Source organism: Acipenser ruthenus, chromosome 3 (assembly GCF_902713425.1).
Source record: "Acipenser ruthenus chromosome 3, fAciRut3.2 maternal haplotype, whole genome shotgun sequence".
Taxonomy (NCBI): Eukaryota; Metazoa; Chordata; class Actinopteri; order Acipenseriformes; family Acipenseridae; genus Acipenser; species Acipenser ruthenus.
The window spans coordinates 54,417,019-54,440,926 of NC_081191.1; the positions used below are offsets into that span (position 1 = coordinate 54,417,019).

Sequence of the window (23,908 nt, forward strand, 5' to 3'; positions counted from 1 at the left end):
TCAGAACTTTTTTACACAGAGAATTGAGGGTCTGGAACCAACTCCCCAGTAATGTTGTTGAAGCTTACACCCTAGGATCCTTCAAGAAGCTGCTTGATGAGATTCTGATATCAATAAGCTACTAAGAACCAAACGAGCAAGATGGGCCGAATGGCCTCCTCTCGTTTGTAAACTTTCTTATGTATGTAGCAGGCACCAGGGCTGAATGAACACAATTGAAGTTCTAGCACTGCATTTCATTCCAAACTCAACTGCTGGAAGAAATCAGTTGAAATGAAAGGCTACAAAGGAGGGAATGGACAAAAGGAGCAGGGGGAAAAAAGTAAAAAGAAAAAGAAATGACAGAGCTAGAAATTGAAACAAGAACAAAGTTCTCTCAGCAGGCTTTAAACATAGCAAGAAACCTGTCTGGCGTGTCAAAGGGCAGGTGCTGCTTGAAATTATAGTCTTGCTCAAGTGTAAGCAACCTAAAGCCCTGTAGTTTTAAAGAGGATGAGTTAATTCCACTCTTAAACATTGCGCTGGCCTTTAATTTTTGGCAGCATTTTATAATGGCTTTGTATTAAAAGCCATACACCTAAACTAGTTGTAAAGCTATGTGTTTATTATGGGTTAGCTTTCCTCTGAACCAAGCTTTTTAGTAGAGAGGCACTGTCATCACAATGGGGGTAGGGAAATTAAATATCAAAGGAGGACTGACGCGTAGCAGCGGAAATAAATCTCTTCACTTACTGAACAATACTGTGGGCTCCTTACCATCCACAAAGCCTCAGCTCCATGCCTGGCCTCTGTACAAAAGCACGGGCGGTATAATTTCTAGCTTGGTTTGAACTGGTGACCCTTAGACCCAAAGCTGTGTTTTTTTACAATTTATTTTCTAAAACCAAATGCAAAGTTTGGTTCTCTAAAGGCAATTTGCATTTCTCTCTTCTGTGATATTTATTTGCCACTACCACATTCAAAGGTTATGAATGACTTCTGCAAGTGTTCTTACAGGATGTGTTTTTTCGACTACACTGTTACACATAAAAGACAACAAAAGCTGAAGCTGTCTTACATAGAATGCCTGCAGATCTAAAATGTAATTGTGTGGGGTTTTTTTGTTTGTTTATATGGGATACATTGACCTTAACACTACAACAGGGCTTCCTTGGGACCCCAGTGTTTTCTGGTAACCGAACCCTTAGATGAACTAATTTGCTTTATTAGGCTTTTTAATTGTTTTCAGCTGTTAAACCACTGGAGGCTTTAAGTAAACTGTACAATTTTAAAACTTGAAATCTGGAATGTCTTATGAGTTGAGAACAATTAAAAAAGGTCTAATTAAGCAAATTATATTAAGTTAAATATGTGGTTTCACACTACGCAAGATTGTGACCTGGGTAGCCAGAACCCGGGTAGCAGTGCCAGTGTGAAAGGGGCTTAGGACAGTGGTTCCCAATCTTGGTCCTGGGGACCCCATGTGTCTTCTGGTTTTCATTCCAACTGAGCTCTTAATTACTTTACTTGACCCATAATTTAGCTAATGTTTTCTCGGGTGCAGTTAATACATCACATATAAAACATGGTAGCTTACTTCACAAGGTTTAATTTAGTATACTAATGTACACTGTATGCAAGTCATGTTTGATTTCATGAACATGGTCATTACAACAAAATGTAGCACGGATATTCAGACATTTGTTCTGAATTTGATTTCTACATAACCATTTTTGTTCTTCTCTTGGGTCTTGAAAAGTATGTTTCGTCTAAAGTGCGAGTTGTTTGTATTTAATTATGAGCTCTTCCTGAAAAGGGAGTCAAGGCTGAGTGCTAAAGCAGATTACCTTTTACTTTGAAAATTATCCCCCCCCCCCCCCAATACAGGATTGTTCACCCATGACAAGTATCCCAATAGCAGATGGGTCCCCCACTACTCCCCATGATGCAGTTCTCAAACAAAAGGCAGGCAGCTCCAGCTGCAGCTGTAGCAGCTGACTCAACAGATGAGTGAAGTGAACCGGTCGTCACTTCATTTATGTAATGTAGTGTTGTACTGATGGATAGACATACAAACAACCTCCATACACTCACAAATTCTGATTTCATTTAGTGAGGGGCACCTTTACTATATTCCAGCGAGGGATAATAAGGATACCTGGTAAAAACAGAGGTTATACAGTTGCTGTTGCTTAACTAGGAGGAAAATCTAATATAAGCATCATTATTTCCAGTAGCCCTCAGCAAGTAAATATTTCCTGCATGTATTTGCTAAAGATTTCTAATAAGCATAACAAAATAATTACAGGTTATTACCATTTCAATGCACTTTCTTAGTAGATACACTGCAGTGGGTTTCCCAGTCAACAACCCTTCTTGAAAACAAATATAGGTGGCGTCTACAGGAAGCATTTACTTGTCCACAAAGAAACTGTAGGGTTCATGCATAACTTACTGTAGTATATGCATTGAGACAAAAAACAGTGTTTTCAAGGGTAAAGCAATTAAACCTTAATATGGAGTACAAATGTAAAAGTCTTCCGAATACAAGCAGTGATCATTAAAAATGATTTTTTTTTTTTAACGCTTTTGCTCTGGTCTGTATTTCACTGCAGTTCATAAAAATACACGGAAGATGCACTTAAGAACTGATTACAGTTGTGTAAAATGACCCAAAAAATGGTGTAAAATTGACCCAAAAATGAAAATGGTGTACAAAAGATTTTTAAAAACAGGCCCCGAATGTGAAATGTACACATAATGCACAGACTGGGCCATTGTTTCTCAAGGATTTAGTGAATTTTGTAAGCCATTACAAATACCATTGATATAGACCTTCTGTAAATGTATACCTTTTAGTATGAACAATATTCAAAATATTATTATTCTAATATTACAGACTTTCACAATTTAAACTAGGTCCGTATGCTTGTGATGTGACTTTTACAATTCTGCTGCTCCAGTTTAGAGTCTACCATTGAAATACCAAGTTGACAAACCCGTGTGTAACCGTCTACATCGCAAATCAGTGGCTTAGTCATCATTTATGTAGAAAACCAGAATTAAATCGACATTTACTTAAATCTGGTGACCTAACCTATCGCCCTGGATAAGGGCGTCTGCTAAGAAATAAATAATAATTGTGCAAGTAATTCTGCATGTACATAAAACACATACACACACACACACACACACACACACACACACACACACACACACTTGGTTTGAAGCTTGTTCCACTTTGACTCCCAAATGCATTAATTCCCTTTAAATCGCCTTCATTATCACATACTCCTCATTACTATGTGCAAAATGCCCCGCTCCCTTGGGCAACGTTATAATGAGGTTGGGGTGTAAAACAACACAGGGACTGTGCTAGCACAAAAATAATGTCTACAGCATTTACAATGAGGGCCACCATTCACAGCGCCATTATAACTGAAAAAAATGATATGCAAAGTACTGTATTAAGCATCAAGGTCAGGCGAGTCCAAAGCGCACAACATTTACCTTGAGTATTATATGTTTTTCAAATAAGTCAAATTGCTAATCACATTAAGTGTTCCGCCCATTCATTTCCATATTAAAGCTGGCAGTACTTACAACATTCATTTATCAATCTGAACAAAACATACTGTAATTTGCTCTTTGAATACAGTTTTTTTTTTTTTGGGGGGGGGGGGGCTACTATGTTGTCAAGGCCCCACACAATAGCTTTTGTCTCCCTCCCTGCTACAATATCAGCATGTGGTTGCAGCAGCTCTATATTCAAATGCTTTATTCAATTCCTTTCGTTACTAACTTGATATTTCTGCATTGAAATCTAAGCAGATTTTCAAGGATATTCTTTTAGCTAATGATCAATACTTCTATCACTGGAAAGGTCATGGCCTTAGGACTGTTACTCCACTTTAGAATTTAACAAAGGTGTTGGAGCCTTTATAAGAGCCCTGCAGAATCCATACCGCCTGCTTGAAGCACTGATAACACTATGTAACACAATTTTTGTTCCTGGGTAGTAAGTGTTATTTCCTAATTGCTTATGCCTCAAAAGTATAGAAAATGGCTATTATTCCCCACAAACTTTGCTTTTTCGACCAGGACAGTGATATTTTGAAATTTACCTATTTCCAATGAGAAAACCGGCGAATTTGTGTCTTTTCGTTCACATAAAGTCAGAAAAAAACAACATATGAATCCAAATTAACATGTATTTATACTAAAGTAATACAAAAATGACTACAAAAGATTTAGAAGTGAGTAGTTTTTCGAGATTTACGATTATACTGTAAATCACTTTCACGAATCAGCCCCCAAATGTAGTCTCCCATCATGTTCTCGTTATACTGTCCTTCATTGACAGCTCATACAGGAGCCTCAAAGCCGTGCTGCTCCATAATGGTAACAAGTACCCGTCTCTTCCCCTGGCTCACTCGGTGCACCTCAAAGAGGATTACAACAGCATCAAGACCTTGCTGGACGCCTTGAAGTATGATGAGTACGGCTGGGACCCCCGGAAGGTGCTGATGCCACCACTGCACATCAAATTGGGCCTTATGAAACAATTTGTCAGAGCTTTAGATAAGGAGTCGGCAGCCTTCAAGTACCTTCAAGACTTCTTCCCTAAGCTATCTGAGGCAAAGGTCAAAGCCGGTGTCTTCGTCGGACCACAGATAAAGAAGATCCTGGAGTGCAATGAATTCCCCAAGAAGCTCACTAGTAAGGAGAAAGCGGCTTGGAACAGCTTTGGTCGCAGTGGTTCGGGGCTTCCTGGGCAATCACAAGGCCGAAAACTATGTGGAGCTGGTTGAGACTCTGGTCAAGAACTACGGCACAATGGGCTGTAGGATGTCCCTCAAAGTCCATATCCTTGATGCTCATCTTGATAAATTCAAGGAGAACATGGGAGCGTACTCGGAGGAGCAAGGCGAGTGCTTCCACCAGGATATACTGGACTTTGAACGCCGCTACCAAGGACAGTATAACGAGAACATGATGGGAGACTACATTTGGGGGCCGATTCGTGAAAGTGATTTACAGTATAATCGTAAATCTCGAAAAACTACTCACTTCTAAATCTTTTGTAGTCATTTTTGTATTACTTTAGTATAAATACATGTTAATTTGGATTCATATGTTGTTTTTTTCTGACTTTATGTGAATGAAAAGACACAAATTCGCCGGTTTTCTCATTGGAAATAGGTAAATTTCAAAATATCACTGTCCTGGTCGAAAAAGCAAAGTTTGTGGGGAATAATAGCCATTTTCTATACTTTTGAGGCATAAGCAATTAGGAAATAACACTTACTACCCAGGAACAAAAAAAAAAAAAAAAAATTTGTTACACGGTGTAAAGCTTCCCCTTCCTAAAGCCGCACTCTCAATGCAAATTGTAGAACCATCTTGATTTTCACACTCGCTTGTTATAAACATTTCCACTGTGAAGTCTGTGACGTCTAGGTATATTTGAAAGCCCAGGAGAGTACGCCATTTAAAGTGCAGTGGCTCCATATTATTTTCTACCTAATGTGGGCTCTACAATGCAAGGTGATCAAACAATTAACCTGTGGTTACACAGCTAGCTGGTAGCTAAGCTGTGATTCAAACCAATTGTGAGCACATGTAATAAAGGTTTCTTTTCATTTAGCTTTAAAAATGGTATTCTGTTTGTTTTACTTCCTCCTACAGTAAAAAAAAAACAAAAAAAAACTGTATATTGTGTAACTATTTTTATAAAAGTTTACCTAGCAAAAGCATGGCAAAGCACAGTAAATTCAAATTCTAGAACAAGCCTAGAAATGGCTTCCAAAATGAAAACTGACTGAGCATTTACCATAATGCTGTCAGATCCCACCAGGAATGGTACTAGTGTAAATTTAAAAGGTAAAACTGAATTAAATGTATTACATTTTGTGATTATTTAAAACTGAAACAGAAATACAATTGAGTCCATGTGTTACTACATAGATACAATTAGATGCTGGCTTCCTTTGTTCCTCTACTTCTCTATATTTTAACTAAACAAGCCCCAGACAGACCCCTGTCCCTGATTGTCAACAGTAGAAGTCACTCTAATATACCAACCTCATGGGTCAGGCAGGGTGAACCTCAGATATCCAGAGAGCGGTTTTGAACACCAAGAGCAAATTACACTAGGGCTGGACAAATTCAGAATTGATCAGCAATGTGTTGTACTTCAACGGTGGTTCCGGCATTTAATTTGCACACTGTAGTGTACAGTACATCCATTCAGAGCAAGTCTAATGAACTAGTTTAGACTTCAACCGAAGCATATGATCTTGAGTGGGAGACCAAGTGACCTTTTGACTGGGATGCACGCGTAGGCTCAGGATCCATCCAGGCGGCTCTATTTTCCCGATTTTACTTGAACCCGTAAAACAGTCAACCTTCTTTTAAGGAATGTATAGCTAGAAAAAATATTTGAGCTTGTTTCTTCGTCAGATAATATAATTTAATTAAGAAACAGTCATGGTTTAACATTACTAATTATAACTTTATTGAAGGCAGGTAGAGTGGAACATAGACTTTATTGTTGGGCGTGAATGAGTAAGACCAGTGGAAAGGAGGGTTACCACTGTTGCTAGGTAGTGTATGTGAGCATTTTGCCACAAATCCCCCGAGTGCATATGACATGTGTTTAAAGGAAGACAACTTGCAGGAGGTAGGATAAAATAGTAAAAATGTTGTATTCGGTATTGTAGGGCTACTAATTTTTTCACTGTCTCAGAATCACGGACGGAATTGCGGAATTAGGCATTGAGAACGGAATTGGCATTTTGGGAATGGAATTCTACTTTGCAACGGCACCTTTAAAAAGATTTAAATAAATTTTAATTAAAATTGAAAAGACATTTTGAAACCAAACAAGGAGCTTTTGGAAATACATATCCAGAGGGCACAGTAGTTAGAAGCTCAAAAGTAGAAGCGTTGATCTCTTCTTAAGTTATACTATTAATATGTCACATGCATTTTTAAATGTTTGTAATGATACTCTGTTAAATTTTCACACTGTTCTATTATGAAAGTACTATTCATATGGTAAAATGTGTAAGTCTTGTTCAATATATGAACATTAAGTTATATAATATTTATTATTGCTTAAAAATGTGCAGAATAAAATACTCTGGCCGGCCTACTCCTAACTTTTTTCCAATCAGGCTCCCTCAAATTAAAAAAACTAGTTGAAGAGCCCTGCTCTAACTAAGGCAACTCTATCTGTCCAGGGTATACGAGAAATACATGCAAGAAGTTTTACAGCAAGTACAGCAAAAACCAGTCTGCGTTGTTGCAGATGAAACTACAAATGGGAGAGGCAAGTGTCCTGAACGTTGTATTTAATTTGTAATTTTATGAAAATTGTATATTTTTGTAATAATGCCCCTCGTTTGACTAGTCTGTATATTGTAATGCCAGCAATAAGCAGTTTTTTTCAAAACACCTTTATTTGTTGACTGACCTACAGTACATTGTTACTAGTGGACTGCTTTAAGAAACATTTTTCCTGAAAACTATAGTATCTCAGGGCTTAAATTTAAAAATAATGAATTCAATAGATTTTTTACATAAAAATGTTATTTATGTTCAAATTACGTTGTAATTCTTAATAAATTGGTAAAAACTGAAAAAATTGAATTTGTCATTTTGAAAAACAGAATTAGCCATGACCAGAATGGAAAACCAGGAGCCCTAGTGCAGATATAAAGGTCAGGATTGCTGGCATACTGTACATAAAACACCAAGACCTGGAATTACACCAGTGACCTGAAATAAATTGCTCAATGTGGCTGCTGAAAACTAAAAACAGTAAAGCAAAAAATATTGCACTTTCTTTAAATAATAAAACACATCCTGGAGCAAGGTGTTGCGCTAGACTTTCATGGTATTTTATATGGAGGTATGGGTATAAACACCACAAATGCTCCCAGACCACCACAGTCTCTGCCTGACGGGATATTCAGGTCAGGAATGGAGTGCAGAGCTGTGAGGGTGAAGCTCCCATGTCACCTGCATGCACTGTGCCAAAGTAGTCACTGTCATTGTCTTTTATAAGAACTAAATTCCAAAACAGTGAAATTATAACAAGATCTGAGATATTCTATATATCTGTTTAAAAATTTAAGGAGTGAAAGCCAACCAATGTTCTTATCTCTTGGTAGCAGCATTATAAATAGTCCTCTTGTCACAGTGCTGAATTGTTTCAAGTGACAGTTTATGTACCACAAAACCACTTCCTGTGGTCTGGTGGAAATGTCTTACTCTTATAATTCAATGAGAGTGGGTCTGCAAGAGTTAAAAAGGTACCAGGCTTTTTCAAATTGCTAATTAAAGTTAAAAAAAAAAATCTTCAGTAGAGATATAAAGAAAAACAGTTTCTTAATGCTAAGGTAAGAAATGGATTTTAACGCTTTGGCTATCACTTCTTCAATTAACCCTTTGCGGTCCATTGTCGGACCTGGTCTGACATTGCAATTATTCCTATCAGGTCCATTGTCGGACCCTGTCCGACAACATTATAGAAACACAAAAAACGGGTTTCTAGTCGTTTTTTCTCCGGAAAAAGCCGAGAAAACCATTCAATAGCCAATTGGGAGCGACAGGAGCCGAGACAAGTTGAAAAAAAAATAAATAAATAAAAAAGGCGTATCTCATGAATAGTCATACATAGCCCTGGTATCAGATAACAGGGCGGTCATAAGTAAACAAGCTGGCTGATAGTGCGTCAGCGCACAGAGAACACGGACATTTGCACAGCTTTTTTGAGATGTTATAGTAATAAAATAATCACTTGGATCGCATTATTGAGGAGTTTGGTGATAAAACGAGTGATCAGGAGATGATTGATCGGTATGTACGACTATTATTATTATTATTTATTTATTTCTTACATATGTGAAAGCGATAGCGAACGAAAGGGTGGGGCGGGGCTGGAGATGCCTAGTGAGTGCTTTGTTGTTATGCATGGCCTTTTAAACCCGTTTGACTGTGGAAAAAACATACTTTTAAACAGCGCGTCTAAAATTAACTGCGCGTGTGAAAATAAATTGATGACCTGATGTGCCTGACACGCACTTAATAAATGGACTGCAAAGGGTTAAACCTACTACAGTCACATATCCACCTTAAACGTTAGTTTATTACTGAACAGAGAAAATTAGTTCAGTTCAGAGATTGTAGATCCCACCAAAGTTTTTGTACACTGTGTTGTATGTACTCAATGCGCTACCATTGCTGGTAGTGTCATGTGAGCTGTTCAGTGTGTGGATATGTAAAAAAATCCTGTTCACCTGCGGGGCGTATCAACTTCAACCTCCGTCTCAATCTCCTGCCTGTCACTAAGCAGCAAATGCACGATACCCACGGCAGACGTCTACTCTGTCACAAGCATTAATACCCTGTATCTTTCTAAACAACTGATTTAAGGGAGCTCCCTGATAAAAGCTGGATCTCAAAACAGTAATTGTGTGAATACAGTCATTGTGGATGTTATCTGATTATTTATTAGATGATCTAAACCTCTTGGCGAAAGACGCACAGAACTGTACTTTACACAGCATGAAACACGTAGTAGCTGTTTCTTGTTTTATACTCCTTCTCTTCAACCTGAGCTGCAAAGTCTCAATATAATGCATAACATAGAACAAGTTGTGTGGCATTCAGGGCAATGTTAAAATATTTAGAACCATTTAGAAATTACCTTTTTCCTGAATTACAACCAAAACTTATATCTACTCACACATCCACAAAAAAAAAAGTACTGACTCTCCATCAATTGAAGATAGCTAGCACATCATACAAGTCACCTGTGATATTTTTGAATTTCAGCACTATCTACCACTGACAATATGAGGTTTAGAAATGATTTTAAAAATAAATAAATAAAAGGATTTTGTATTTAGCTACACGTCAGTATAAGTACATTTATAAAATGGATATTTTATATACTCTATCCTAATTGGTTAAAACAGGTCACATGGGGGTGTTGCTATTACAGCATATCACCATGGGTCGGCACTTCTAGTCAAAAACGGGCAAATAACTGGTAGACATCCATACACCATGGTAGACATATTGAAATTTATCGTAATAAACCGACGAGATTCATGCAAATGTTGACTTTTTGGGAAATCGAAGTGTACATGAGATATTGAATGAGTCTGAATCGGACACCAATGATTAATTAAAGTAGTGAAAAAAAGCAAAGTATACAAATCAATTCACAACTTGCCATTCTGATCGCTCTGCTCCTTCTCCCTGAACTACAGCGTTTCCATATCCCATTTTTAAAATAAATAGTTTAAAAAAAAAACTTAAACTTTCAGCTTTTTACAAGATTCACTTAAAATTTGGTGGTAAAATGGGTGTTTTGTTGCCGTTGCTCCCGGTCTGTCCGTTCTTCTCCTCTGGTCGGTCTGCCTGCCAGCCTGTCATTGTTCCCACCCCCTGCACAGCTGAGTGGTCTGATGCAGAGTATTTATAAATGTATCTCAACAATTCCTGTCGTACCTTTCTCTAAACATAAATGTGTCCAGGTACGATGGTATCATCTCTTCTGCTGTGCCTAGCATTGCTTTAAATTGTTTCTTAACATTGGCCAGTTTGATAAGTAACTGGGTATTCCATGCAAATAATGTCTTTCTCACCACTGTGCTGTAGCACAAATCTGGTATGGATATCTCCTGTTTTAACCCCGGATAACAAAGGACAATTTAAAAAAAGACTTACTGTTGCAGTTTTTGTGAGGAAGGGTGTGGCTGCTTGTAAATAAAGTGCAGTGTTTTGTGTGTTTTGGTGGTGGTTGTCAGGGATGGGGTTCATTCCTGTCCCTGCCAAAAACATGTGAGACTGTGGCTGCTCCCAAACAGAATAATTGGTGATAATTGAGAGCAGCCACATCCTATAAAAGGAGAGACCAGAGCTCCATTAGGGAGACGACCAGGGAGCTGGAAACAAGGAGGTTTTGCTGCCAGAGAGACACAAATGCTCTTGTATTTTTATTTGAAACCTCACCGTGATAGTGACAGACTATCACGGAGGGTGAGGGATTTTCTGTTTAATTTTATTTGCACTTGTTTTTGTTTAAACCTTTTATTTTGGCTTGGTGAGTTGTTACTTTTTGATTTATGAAAATAAACCTGCTGTTCTTAAATTCCGAGTCTCCTTGCTACCTCAGACACCCGGTCACTCTACCACAAAGGGTCTGCGTAATTAGGCAGACTCATTTGTGCTGTGTCATGATGAAAATGGGCAGTAATATTTTATTTTAAAATGTAATGACCAAACCAAGAATTACAAGTAGTATAACGAATCAAATAAAGAAAAACTGCACTTTCAATGGCAATGTCAATTCAACATCTATAAATCATTTTTTTATTTTTATTTTTATTTTTTTAATGAATGCATTTTTGTTTGCTTTTTTTTCTTTTTTTCTAGCTCAGCTTTAGGAGGAAGGATATTTTAATAAAAATAACTTTTTTTTAATATAGTTAGTTAACCCATTTTATAAGCACAATAAGGCACTTCAGGGTGTGCGATATAATTAGTGCTTCTTATTTTCGGTTTTAACTGATAAAACCCGATAAAACACCTCCGATACAAAAAAATGAAATCGGTGGATAGCCAATAAACACCGGAAAACATCGGAAAACTGTGGAAATGGTTAATCAATTCCCATTGACTTTACCAATTCAAAAATAAAACCTGCTACAAAAATATTAATAACTATATTTCCCAGTGTTGCTGGGCAATGTCCCACCTTCCTGACTCGTATCTATCATTGATTCGTTCTGAATACTTAAACCCGCGCCAACTACTAAATTACAGCACATTCCTACATTTCTATTGGAGACTCCGCTTGCAAGATTTAAAACAAAACTACAATCAGGAATGGAGGCTTGTTCGTGGGATTTAAAGCTGTGTTACAGTTAAGATACGGAGGATTTAAAACAAAATTGCAAATTGTGGCGAAATGTAAAAAAATGCCTACACACAAAAACCCCAGAAGAATGTGGCCGATTTCGTTGTGGAAGACCTCAAAGGAAAGAAGGTACAACTTAAGTGTGCAAGTACTGTCGAGTTACTACTATACATATTTTGACAGAAAAAAAAACCGCTGAAGCATTTTGGAAAGTAACCGAAAAACACAAATTTCATACAGTATATCAAAAACGAAATCCCTGAAAAAAAAAAACAATTTATATAAAACTCGAAAATAGCTAAAAATGACCACCGGAAAATACAATTAATAAAAAACAAAAAACAGAAGCCCTAGATATAATCTAATATCACCACATACCCAGGGTGTGATATTTGAGCATATCACAGTATATCACACACGCTGTCGTGCCTTATTGCTTACAAATAATGACAAGTTCTAGCTACAAATATTAACAAAGTTAAGGTTTAAAGGAATACACCAAAAATAGCATGGTTCAATGGAAGCTGGCTTTAAAATTCAAAGGCCATTGTTTCCCATTGAAAAGTATTGTTCTAGCAGTAAAAAGAGGGATTTAGTTGGCCTGCCTGTTACCACAGGTTTTCTGGTGAACTGGGACCCTACTGAACTTATTTAATTGAAGGATGAGGTTACAAAATAGTTTGTACTCCTGTTCATATATACAGGGGTTGGACAAATGACACAAACCTGCCGTAACACTGTCAACAGAAGGCCACCATGGGTAGCCAGTATGGTACAGTACTTATTCAAGCCTGCATGTTTGATTGAAGGTTACACGACCACTCCTCACTAAAGAAATGTGCTCCAGAAAGGTCCACTGATTGATTACTTTGGAAACAGTACCATCTGGAGACTCTTCGGTCCCATTGGGACTGACACTGTTGTGCAACATAAAGGTGTAGCATTTGCAAATATGAAGGAAAGCCCATTACCCAAAATTGTGTGCTATAAATTGCAGGTTTTCCAATTCATTCCATTGCAAGGTACTGTACTATAATTTAAAATACAGCGCTGTTAAGCACGCATCTCATTTAAGTTAGCCAGCTATTTATTTTATTTTAAGATACTGTATTGCAATAGTTTTAATTAGTCACAAAACAAAGCAAAGCATTATGGGCTCCTGTCCTGGAATGCAAAATTGCATATTTGCTCAACATTACCTAATAGACAATTACTTTCTTGAGATCTGCCTGACCAATAAATATTAAACTAAAAGTAAAGGCACAAAGTAAGATGATTAGCTTTTGGACATTTTAAAGGACTGAAAGTATTGACTTCTTGAATCCAATATTAATAACCTTCAATAGCCATGCACATGATAAGCCTAGAAATAAAATAATTCAAACACATTTTACTGGGTTATTAAGCAGCACAAAATCACTATTGTGCTTGAAATAATCAGATGAATGTGCAGTCAACCACAAAAAATTTGAATTTTCACAACTGAGCTAATAGACAGCACGGTTGTCTTGAAAAACAAGTCCAGACTGTTCCTCTGTGGGGTTTTGCTTAATCCTAACCTACAGTATTCTTAACCACTTCAGCTCCAGGACATAGGCAGGTACAACAAAAGACAGAGCCCTTACAGTACCACACTGTACGTCAAGGTTTGCCGTCTATTCTATAGGGTTTCTTTCAGCCTGGTCTGTCAGCATGCATGCTGCATAGGCTGTGTTGATACTGTGGAATGTTTGTTTTGCAATCAGGGAGGTTTTATCCAATCGCATTTATCCACTCGCATTCCGTACAAACATCCCTTGCCTCTGAGTGCATTGAGAAGAATGGAAGATATAGCAGCAAACCATCGGCAATCTAAATGTGTATATATAGTATTTACTTTCATTTTGGCACAGTTTATTTGCAGTATTACTTGTTTAGTTTTATTTTATATTGGTATAACGTGCTTGCTATTACTGCAAACAAAATACTTCAGCATATCAGATTGATGCAGACACTGGAAGTAAAGAAGAGTTTGATGCGTGATCGGGGTGTTTTGAAAACTATAACTTTAAAAGAAGGTTTTATTTTGTGAAAAAGATCATTAAGACCTGGAGCCGAAAGCATCCTTTAATTTTACACTGGAGTATACAGCAATAGAGGAATAATCTACTTGTCCTTCTTAAAAATACTTGCCCCCTCCCCGTAGCACAAAACACACACTAAAAAAATAGAATATAACTACTTTTTTAGGATTTTGGTTTATAATTTAACAGTAAACACAATCAAAGGATTGTGTTTACTGTTAAAGGATTTTGGTTTAATTTAACAGTAAACACAATCAAACACAATCAATCAATTAGCCTTGTAGCTTGACTGGTTCACTAAATTCTTCAAAATACAAAAAAGGTTCCCTGTGACCCGACCTCACATCAACAAACTTATAACATACTTTAAGGAAATGTTTCTTTCAGTGCAGTTTGGAACACATTTGCTAGTACATTTAAGTAACATGCTAAGAGTACAACTATAATAAGCAATACTTGGCAGGGTTCTCACCAGGAATTTTTCACAGTGTGGTGGTGGGAGGAGCAGGGGGCGGGATCGGGGGCGGCGAAAGAAACAGAGATCCTCGCAACCCTCTGCAGGCGAGGCAGGACAAGTCATACACATGCTTACGCTTTGTGGAAGTAGTTGTCAGCATATATAATATTCTATATCTATGGTTGTCAGTAGGTAGATGCAGTCTGCGTCATAGGATGACGTACTCCCTAGCAACGCATGGACGCCATTTCACGGAGGGGAAACTAGATTTTTGCCATAGTGTTATCGTTTCTGTCTAACTGAGAAACCTGTTTTTACCTTTCAAAACATTAAGAATGGCCTACGATTATGTGGATATAATTAGTGCTGTTTTCATTCTTCTTTCAAAAATAGCATAAACATTAGGTTTTCTAAACATTTTTTTTTTTTAATCCACGACTGTCGTTTTTTTTCCCCCCAATTATAGCCTACTGCATAGTAGCAGTTTCTGAGTTGTATTATTTGTAGTTAAAATAAAATAGGCTATTACTGATTAGTAAAAAAAAAGCTATACTAATAAAGTGCACCACCTCACTTTTTAAATATTCTAATAAACTTTACTGTGATGCAAGAATAAGTGGAAAACTCATTTGTCACTGTTGTACCATATGGAAAAAAATGTTATAAAACAAATTGTACAGACCAATTACCAGAATCATGTTCCGAAAGATGTAGCCCAAGGAATACCAGTCACCCCTGTACACACAACTATACCACCGTGAAACTGGTCACGGGGAGGTGAAGCAGTCGTGGTTTCAGACATTTTTTCCCCCCTGTTGTTTGCTATCTCTTTAAAATGTGTTGACATATTTTGGAAATAGACACACTTATTATTTTAAAAAAAAGGATTCGTCTCAGTATGATTTATTGAGTTTTAATGTCACAATCGGTGCAATATTACTGTCGGTAGTCACAGGTGAAAGAACACAGTAAAAAAAAATTTTAAACACAGTAGTGGCTGTACAATCCTACTAATATTATTAATGACATTAGTACAATCTTGTGTAACTAGAGCTGCGGTTGGTCAGGGAGGCATTAATATTAACATACACTAATAGCACTGTCTACTGGTACAATTTTGCTTTACCGTTCTGTAGTGGAAAGAAAACCGCGTCACAGTCAAAATAATGTAAAGGATTATGCAGTACATGAATATCTCTGCAAACCTATTCAGAATTTAGGAAATCTGTAATGATGTTTTTTCACGTGGGACTAAGTTTGGCATTTATTAAATGGGAATCAGAGTTATAGTGCAATTTCAATATCATATTTATGTGTATTGTAAATGGTAGGGTCTGGCATTTAAATATCTACGTGTTTTCAAATAAAATACACATCTTTTTGCCTTGCTGAAACACTATGTTTATAATTTATTTATAGTATTGTTAGGTGGCTAAAGTTTTTCCAGTGTGGCTAAAAAATGTTGTTACTTTAGCCACAGTGGCTAACTAAATGAAAGTCTTAGAGGGAACGTAGTTATGGTATAATAATAAAGATCTGCAGTGGTGTTGGTTGTTACAGAGCTGTGTATCAGGGGCGCACCCAGGATCTAGTCTCATCCGTCAACAGGGGAGAATGTGCTAATAAAGTTCAGTGAAGTTCAATCTCATCTCCGTGTCGCATACATTACACACACCAAACTAAAGCACATGCTGTCACAACCAACCCACTGAAGGGTATTGAGAGCTGAAGTATTTTAAGCAAACCAATTTCTCACATACAGGAATAATCAACAATGTTTCACAGGATTATTATTATTTTTTGGCTGTTACGCAAACTGAAAACACAGCGTAACGGCCTGAATACAACATCATTTTTCCAGGTAGCAATGTAACAGCCCGTTAGCTCAACAGTGCTGGCGAGAACCCTGCTTGGTTATTAAAATATAAAAATAGCTTCTGCCTGTTTTTTCCACTCTTTCTTTATAAGCTGAATTCAACTTCTGATGTACAGGTGTTTTAGTTTGTTGCATCACAGACACAAAGTCATTGCCAACTAATTACTGCTGCTTTGTGGAATTCTGATTTTCTTGATGTTCTTTCAGTTTTGTAACTGCTGAACCCCAGATTTATAAAGAACGTGTGTTTTTCTACCAAAATGCATGCAATATTTACAGTAGGCTCCATCAAATACTGCAGACATACAATATGTTTTTTTCTTTTGTTTATTTTACTTTATAGTACTATACTTATAATTATAAAACGGATTGTTAGAATGCTGCATGCTGATTGATCCATCAGTGTTCCAAGCCGTTACAATATCAAGCACAACGTCACGATTGGGAACTACTTAGGAACAAAGGCAAATCACTGTACCTGTGCTAACCACGTATCACTGCACTACCAAAATCAAAGAAAACACCTGCCAAAATACCTGCTGTCATGGATGACACTGGAGACATCAAGGTGTCTTGTCATATCTTCCAGTTTATATTAATTTGCACTACGAAACAGTTTTGCTATTCAAGTCAGGCAATTCCAGAGATAAATTCATTTAACCTATGCTGCTTTTTACCCATCCATCGTTGTGTGCATACATTAATTCCCAAGTCCTTCTGATATCTACAGGCTCGGGCTCTTCAAAATCTTTTACTGTCATTGCAGACTACAGCGACACCATACGGCTCAGTTCAAACCACTGTAGCCCCATTAGTTAAACGTGTTTGAATGGCTTCGAAACGACCAAGGCTTATTTTAGCGACTTTTTTTCCTACCAAAGTTTTCATACACTGTGTTGTATGTGCTCTGTGTGCTACCATTGCTGGTAGGGTCACGTGAGTTGTTCAATGTCTTGATATGTAAATAAATCCTGTTTGCTTGCGGGGCATATCAACTTCAACCTGTCTCGTTCTCCTGCCTGTCACTCAGCAGCGAATGCAAGCACGCACAAGGCAGACGGCTACTGTCACAAGCATTAATACCCTGTATCTTTCTAAACAAGGGATTTAGGGGAGCTCCCTAATAAAAGCTGAATCTCAAAGCAATAATTGTGTGAATATAGTAATTGTTACAGTTGTATATAATGGTATTTAAAACAGGATTCATTCATCTGACTTTTTACACATCCACCCTTACGGACTACTGTATATCTAGAGTTTTGGGGGTTTTATTTCTTTTTTTTTGTTTTTTTAAATAAATTTGCCAATTATATTTTATTATTTTTTCCCCAATTTGGAATGGCCAATTATTTTTTAGGCTCAGCTCACCGCTACCACCCCTGCGCTGACTCTGGAGGGCGAAGACGAACACACGCTGTCCTCCGAAGGGTGTGCCATCAGCCGACCGCTTTTTTTCACACTGCAGACTCACCATGCAGCCACCCAAGAGCTACAGCGTCGGAGGACAACGCAGCTCTCGGGCAGCTTACAGGCAAGCCCACAGGTGCCCGGCCAGACTACAGGGGTTGCTGGTGCGCGGTGAGCCGAGGACACCCTGGCCGACTTAACCCTCCCTCCCTCCCTCCCTCCCCCCCCCCGGGCGGCACTCGGCCAATTGAGCGCCGCCCCCTGGAAGCTCCCGTCCTCGGTCAGCAAAGGAATAGCCTGGACTCGAACTCGCGACGTCCAGACTATAGGGCACATCCTGCACTCCACGTGGTGCACCTTTTACTGGATGCGCCACTCGGGAGCCCCCTTGGGGTTTTATTTCTGACGAATGTACCTGCCTTGTTTTTTGCTGAGTATTTTTATTGGACGAGACCATTAAGACTTCATTCTATTCCACCGAATAACATGCTGAATAAATGCGGCGGAATACAATTAATTGCTCTGCAATTATAATGCTAACATATAATTAATCAACACAATTATTAATTATTTTACTTGACAAGTTTAGCAAGGGTGATGTCTTTGTTTTATGAAACAGGCAGTTTAGTGTTATAACCTCCATGCAGTCATGGGCAAAGCGATCATCACTGTGGTCTTAGGAATGTATAGGTAGAAAAAATATTTGAGCTTGTTTTGTCATTATCATTTTTACATGATTAAATTAAGAAACTGAGATGGTTTAATTACACTAATTATAACACTAAAGGCAGGCGGAGCGCTCAAAAATAAAACCTGAAAACCAGAAACCCTAAATATCCGTTCTGGTGTATTTAGAAGCATTTGACTTTTGCATTTAAATAAGTGGGATACTTAAAGGTTTATTTCAGACAGTGCGGGACTGACACTGGTAGTTGTGTTGAGGGTTGTGTCGAGTATAGGGTTGCAGTTTCCAAGGAGCTTTGCAGCTGGCCAATCACATTATGCATTTTCAGGAGTATAAAGTCAGAACTCTGACCTTTGTCGCTTGAAGGACTAGACAAGATCTTCTGTGTCTTAAGATCGGCTTTGTGGTCTTGGTCTGCTCAGTCAGTCTTCAGTGCGTGTGACATATTTAATCACATGACTGGCATGGGGATGCACTATCTCACTGGATGCACCATGGCATGCTACACTGGTACCGAGTCACGTGGTTTTCCTTTATAAATTTGTAATTAAGTATGTTGCGTTGGAAAAAGAGAAATGTAAAATTAATACAACAATTTAATTACTGGGTATACCTGGCCAGTAAACTATGTACTGTGATAGATTTTTTCAAAGTGTTCAAACATAGTTTGTCATGATTGCTACCTATATGTATGTGTTGGGGGGGGGTGTGGTTCCGTATCACATTTTACAGTACCTGTAATCCAGCACACTGTATAATGTTCTGTTCTCAATCGATGTCAGATTAGAAAGGATTTAATGTATTAGAGGAAAGGCTAGAGACAGAGGGACCGGGTGTGGTTCAATTCTCCTGGTATTTCTTAGTGCACCTGCTCCACTAGATCCGTGCCATTAGTCGTTTCAATAAGTAGGAAAATGTAAAACATCTTTTTTTAACAACCTAATTATTAATCTGGTTCAATTTGTCATATATGACACTATTTCCTATTAAATTCACCTCACATTTAGGTCATGTTCTTTGTCTGCAGCTGTCGGGATGTGCCTTGTTATCAACGTACACATTTCGAAAATGATTAATCTGGATGCGTGTATGTATTACAAACAGTACATTTGTGATATGATTTAGTTATGTGTAGCCGATTCACAAACACATACATTAAATTGTGCAAAAGAATACTAGGCTTAATACCAACACACACACTCACACACAAGCGACTTACCTGAGCAGTTGGTACCTTTGCCTTTCCCGTTGTGGCACTCACTGGTCTGAGGATTGGATGCCCGAATCCCAGCTAATGAGGAGCTGGCTAAGACGAGGCAACAAAGTGAAAAGTAATAGAGAGGCAAAGGTCCGATCAACCTAGCAGGGTGCAAGCCTACAACCATGGTGAGGATGACAATGCTATCGACAGCTAAAACAGGATGAGAGCATCAACACCAAACAGCTCACTTGTCAGTTCTGGCTCAGTCCCTTCGTTAAATTACAAAAAAATGCACGTAGTAATATTGCATGAAGCAAATAAAACACGCTTGGAAAAATAAAACAGTACCGAAGCTAAGCAAGAAGCAATGCAAGTAAAAAAAGAGTCATTAACAGGTTCTTGTTAGAGTCTTCTTTAAAAAAAAAAAAAAAAGTGATGCTGACAGCCCTTAACAATATCGACTCAGTTTTCCTCCTGAAAAGGCAGCAGCAGCATCATCACCTCCGGCCCTCACACAGCAGCTTCCACACGCTGCAGGATTTTTCGTATCACTTTTTTTTTTGCCGTTCCGATTTCACACCATCAATGCCACTTTCGCTCGTCCTTTTTCGCCGGTAGGCTCGTCCAGATGGGAGGAGAATAGCCCCAGATTATTTCTCCCTACTTCCTTATCTAAATCCTGGTGAATGACCAAAAAAAAAAAACAGACCTGCTCCAGCCGACCCCAGCAGCAGCAGCAACACAAAGGCACTTGAGGGAGAGTAGGTCACGTGACGACAGAACACCCCCACCCCATTCTCTCCTCCCTCGCCCAGGGGGGTCCAAAGAGTGGCTGAGAGCAGAATGCAATAAATAACAAGGGGGGTGGTGGTTACCTACTTATGTTTGTAATACTGTCACTAACAGATATCATGAAAAAAATGATGACTTGGCAGAACACATGGTTAACATTTAGATTTTTTTTTGTAATTAACTTAATATTTTATTCACTGAATTATTTATGTATCATCTTAATTGGAAAATCACAAAATTTCAAATCTGTCTATTATTTGTTTGTGTTTGATGGGGTGCTATTAAATACATAGCCGATCCTTTGTTTAAATAAAGTATAAACGACATGGATGTCTACCTAGAATTTAGGACAATTCAAAGACCTCATATCAGTGCTTTAAAGCAGTTTTGTTTAAATAACTAAGCTATTTAAACCACTTAAGCACTTAAATAACGCTTGACATTTAGCTACTCTATACTTATTGTATTTAATTTTTTTAATACAATTAAGTGTTTCCCTTACAATAAAAAAAGAGATTAAGATGCTGGTGTGGTACTCCATATGGTTTTAAAGAGCTTGGTTTTGTATACAGTGCTGAATTACCTAACAGCATTGAATTTTACCTTGGCCATACAGTGCCATGTTTACCATTCAGTTCTCTACTAACATTATTTTTTTAAGTTAGTCGGACCACTTCAACCATGGTACAGTATTTTGGAGGGAAAAAAAAATCATTGTATATTTTAATATGGAAATATATAGTTAGCAACTGAAGATAATGATGGCCTTTCATTTTATACATGTATCAAATATAACATCATATATGTTACCATTTTTAATTTCTAGTAAAATGAACTTTACTTTAAAAATACTGTTTAATATTGGTAAACATCAGACACCAACACATTTCCTTTTCAAAAAGGGTTATTTTCATATAGGTAAGAAATGCAATGCAAACAAAAAATTCCAAATATCCAGTCACATAACATACTGTATATTAGTATAGATTTGAATAAAAAACTAAATACAAAATAGTGTTAAATCAAACAGATGAGAGTTTCAGTAAATATAAGTAATAAAATCAGACAATACACTAGATCAGGGGTGCCCAATCCTGGTCCTGGAGGGCCGATGTCCCTCCTGGCTTTTGTTGCAACTGTGCCCTAAATTACTTAATTGGACCAATCAAGCCCTTATTAGACGCTTAATTAGTCCAATTAATCAATTTAGTGTACAGTTTGAACAAAAACCAGGAGGGCATCGGCCCTCCAGGACCAGGATTGGGCACCCCTGCACTAGACAATCTGAAATAAACTTATGAAGCTTTTTTTTTTTTTTTTTAACCTATCAAATTACATGGTCCAAGCATTTAACAATACAACAAATTCAAGGAACATGAAAATATTTGCAGTAACAGCTCTGTAATTCATTTTTTTGGCAATTACAATTTCAAAGAAGAGCTGCAAAATTTTACACCTTATATTATTATTATTATTATTATTATTATTATTATTATATCAGTATGCACATAGGAAGCTGCATAGTGAGCCTATTTCTGTGAATCCAAAACATTGACACCTCCAAAAAGGTCAAGGCGAAAAATGATTTCATTCAGCCCCATTTGAATCTTGTACAGAGCAACTCCTGGACCATGTTTTAACACCATGGGTGATTAAAGAAAAACATTAAATTTCAAATTGTACTTTTAAGATCCTCCAATCCCGCATCTTTGCCAAGATATTACAAATACAATAACTTCAGTCATATAATGTTGCAAATACATATTTACTGTTTTTTTGTTTAATCTGTTTCAGCATTATTTGACATGACCGTGTTTGTGCATGCGCTGGGAGTGAACCGTGCACAAGACACACAATAAGGTCATTTTGTTTTATAAATAACATGTATATATTCAATGTTAAATCATAGTTTCCGACGAAGATGGAATGTAGGGAAGGAAGCAGAGGTGGGAGAGGAGGGTAACTTTATCTGAAAACAAATAAATATTGTAACGTTTTCAGGTATCGCGCTAATGGAATCAGACGGATACAGTGATTGTAGAAAAACGGGGGTAACAGCCCGTGTTTATTTAGAATAAAGATAGTGGGGAGAAAGAGCACAGGGTAGGCAGAAGAATGGGGGGAGGGATTGAACCCACACACACACACACACACACACACACACACACACACACACACACACACATTGCTCTCCTGATGCAGCTCCTCTGGCTCGTCACTCGGACTCCCATCTGGTTTGCCTTCTCCTTCTCAGTGTCACTCCCTTGTTCCGACTGGTTGTCCGTCTTCTACCTCTTGCTTCCTTCAGCAAGGTTCGGGGTGGGGGGGTGGGGGGGGGGGGGGGGGGGTAATCGCACAACGATAGTTGGGGCCCGTCTCGCAGCTAGCCGTATTAATGGGGGTGAGTTGTTCTCTCGCTCTTTCTCTCTATTTTACAGTCAGTTCGCCTGTTGTCTCCTTTTCCTCATCGCATCATCCCTGTGGCTCTTATACAGTATATTGGCCCGCCCCCCTCTCACTTCTCAGACCCGGTTGGAAGAGACCTCTTGTTAGCCTTTGCCCCCCTGCTCAATCAGCGTCCTCGCCACCTGTCCATCATGGAGGTTCTCCGAGATTCTTAAAAGGGACCCGTCACCTCTCGAGATCGTTATACTGCCCGCTCTAAACAGTGAACCGTCTCGGTCACTGTCACGCCTACTCCTGGAACCTCCGGGGGGGGGGGGGTTGGGGGGGTTGGCACACCCTCGTACCTCTCCGGGGCTCCCTCAGTGGATCCATTGCAGACAATGGCTTCCCGGGGGTGAACTGGTTACCTTGCCTGGACTGGTCTGGCCCGGCCTCCCGGGCCCTTCTTTCGCTGGGTCCTCCTACGGCGGGACCCAGCCGACGTGGTGGAGCCCTGTGTCTGTATCTGCTCAGTGCCCCTAGGTGGCTCAGTGCATCCATCAGACTCTCCTTCGTGGGGCTCCCATAGCCCAGTCCCTCCTTCTTCTGGGCCCGTGGTTAACCCTGGTCGGTAGGGTGCCAGCCAGTCTCAATGAAGCGCGACCCGCCACCCTCTGTGTCGCATCTGGACCTGGTACACCACGTCGGAGAACCGTGCCAACACCTTACATGGTCCCTCTCAGTGGCTATCAAGTTTGGGGCTCGTCCTTTTCTTCCTCTTAGGGTAGTGCACCCACACAAGCTCCCTGTTGAGCCGGTCCTGGAACTGCTGAACATACTCTGGCTCCGCTGGTGAGCACAGTTCCTCTCCTGGGGGTCGTCCAAATACGAGGTCCACCGGGGTTCCCAGCTCCATTCCCAGCATGACTTCAGCTGGGGTGCACCCCATGGACAGGAGGGCCAAGGATAGGTATTTGTCCTAGTCCTGATGCTCCCGACTGGTCCACAGTGCAAGCTGGACGACCAGCGTCCGGTTGAACCGCTCTACCATCATGTCGCTCTGTGGGTGAAGGGGGGTGGTGAGGGTCTTGTAGATCCCCAGCCTCTTGCATAGCTCCCCGAACACCT

At 38.9% G+C, this 23,908-nt stretch overlaps 1 protein-coding gene across 1 annotated transcript in view; it reads right to left on the reverse strand.

Annotated features, from left to right (window-relative positions):
• The window catches only part of tmeff1a (transmembrane protein with EGF-like and two follistatin-like domains 1a), a 107,104-nt gene extending 86,681 nt beyond the window's left edge, over positions 1–20,423 (reverse strand). Inside the window, exon 1 of the mRNA XM_033992260.3 lies at positions 19,622–20,423. Within this exon, the coding sequence (XP_033848151.1) occupies positions 19,622–19,787 (166 nt within the window). The 5' untranslated portion in view covers positions 19,788–20,423. The remainder of the gene's footprint in view (positions 1–19,621) is intronic.
• Between the last annotated feature and the right edge of the window lie 3,485 nt (positions 20,424–23,908).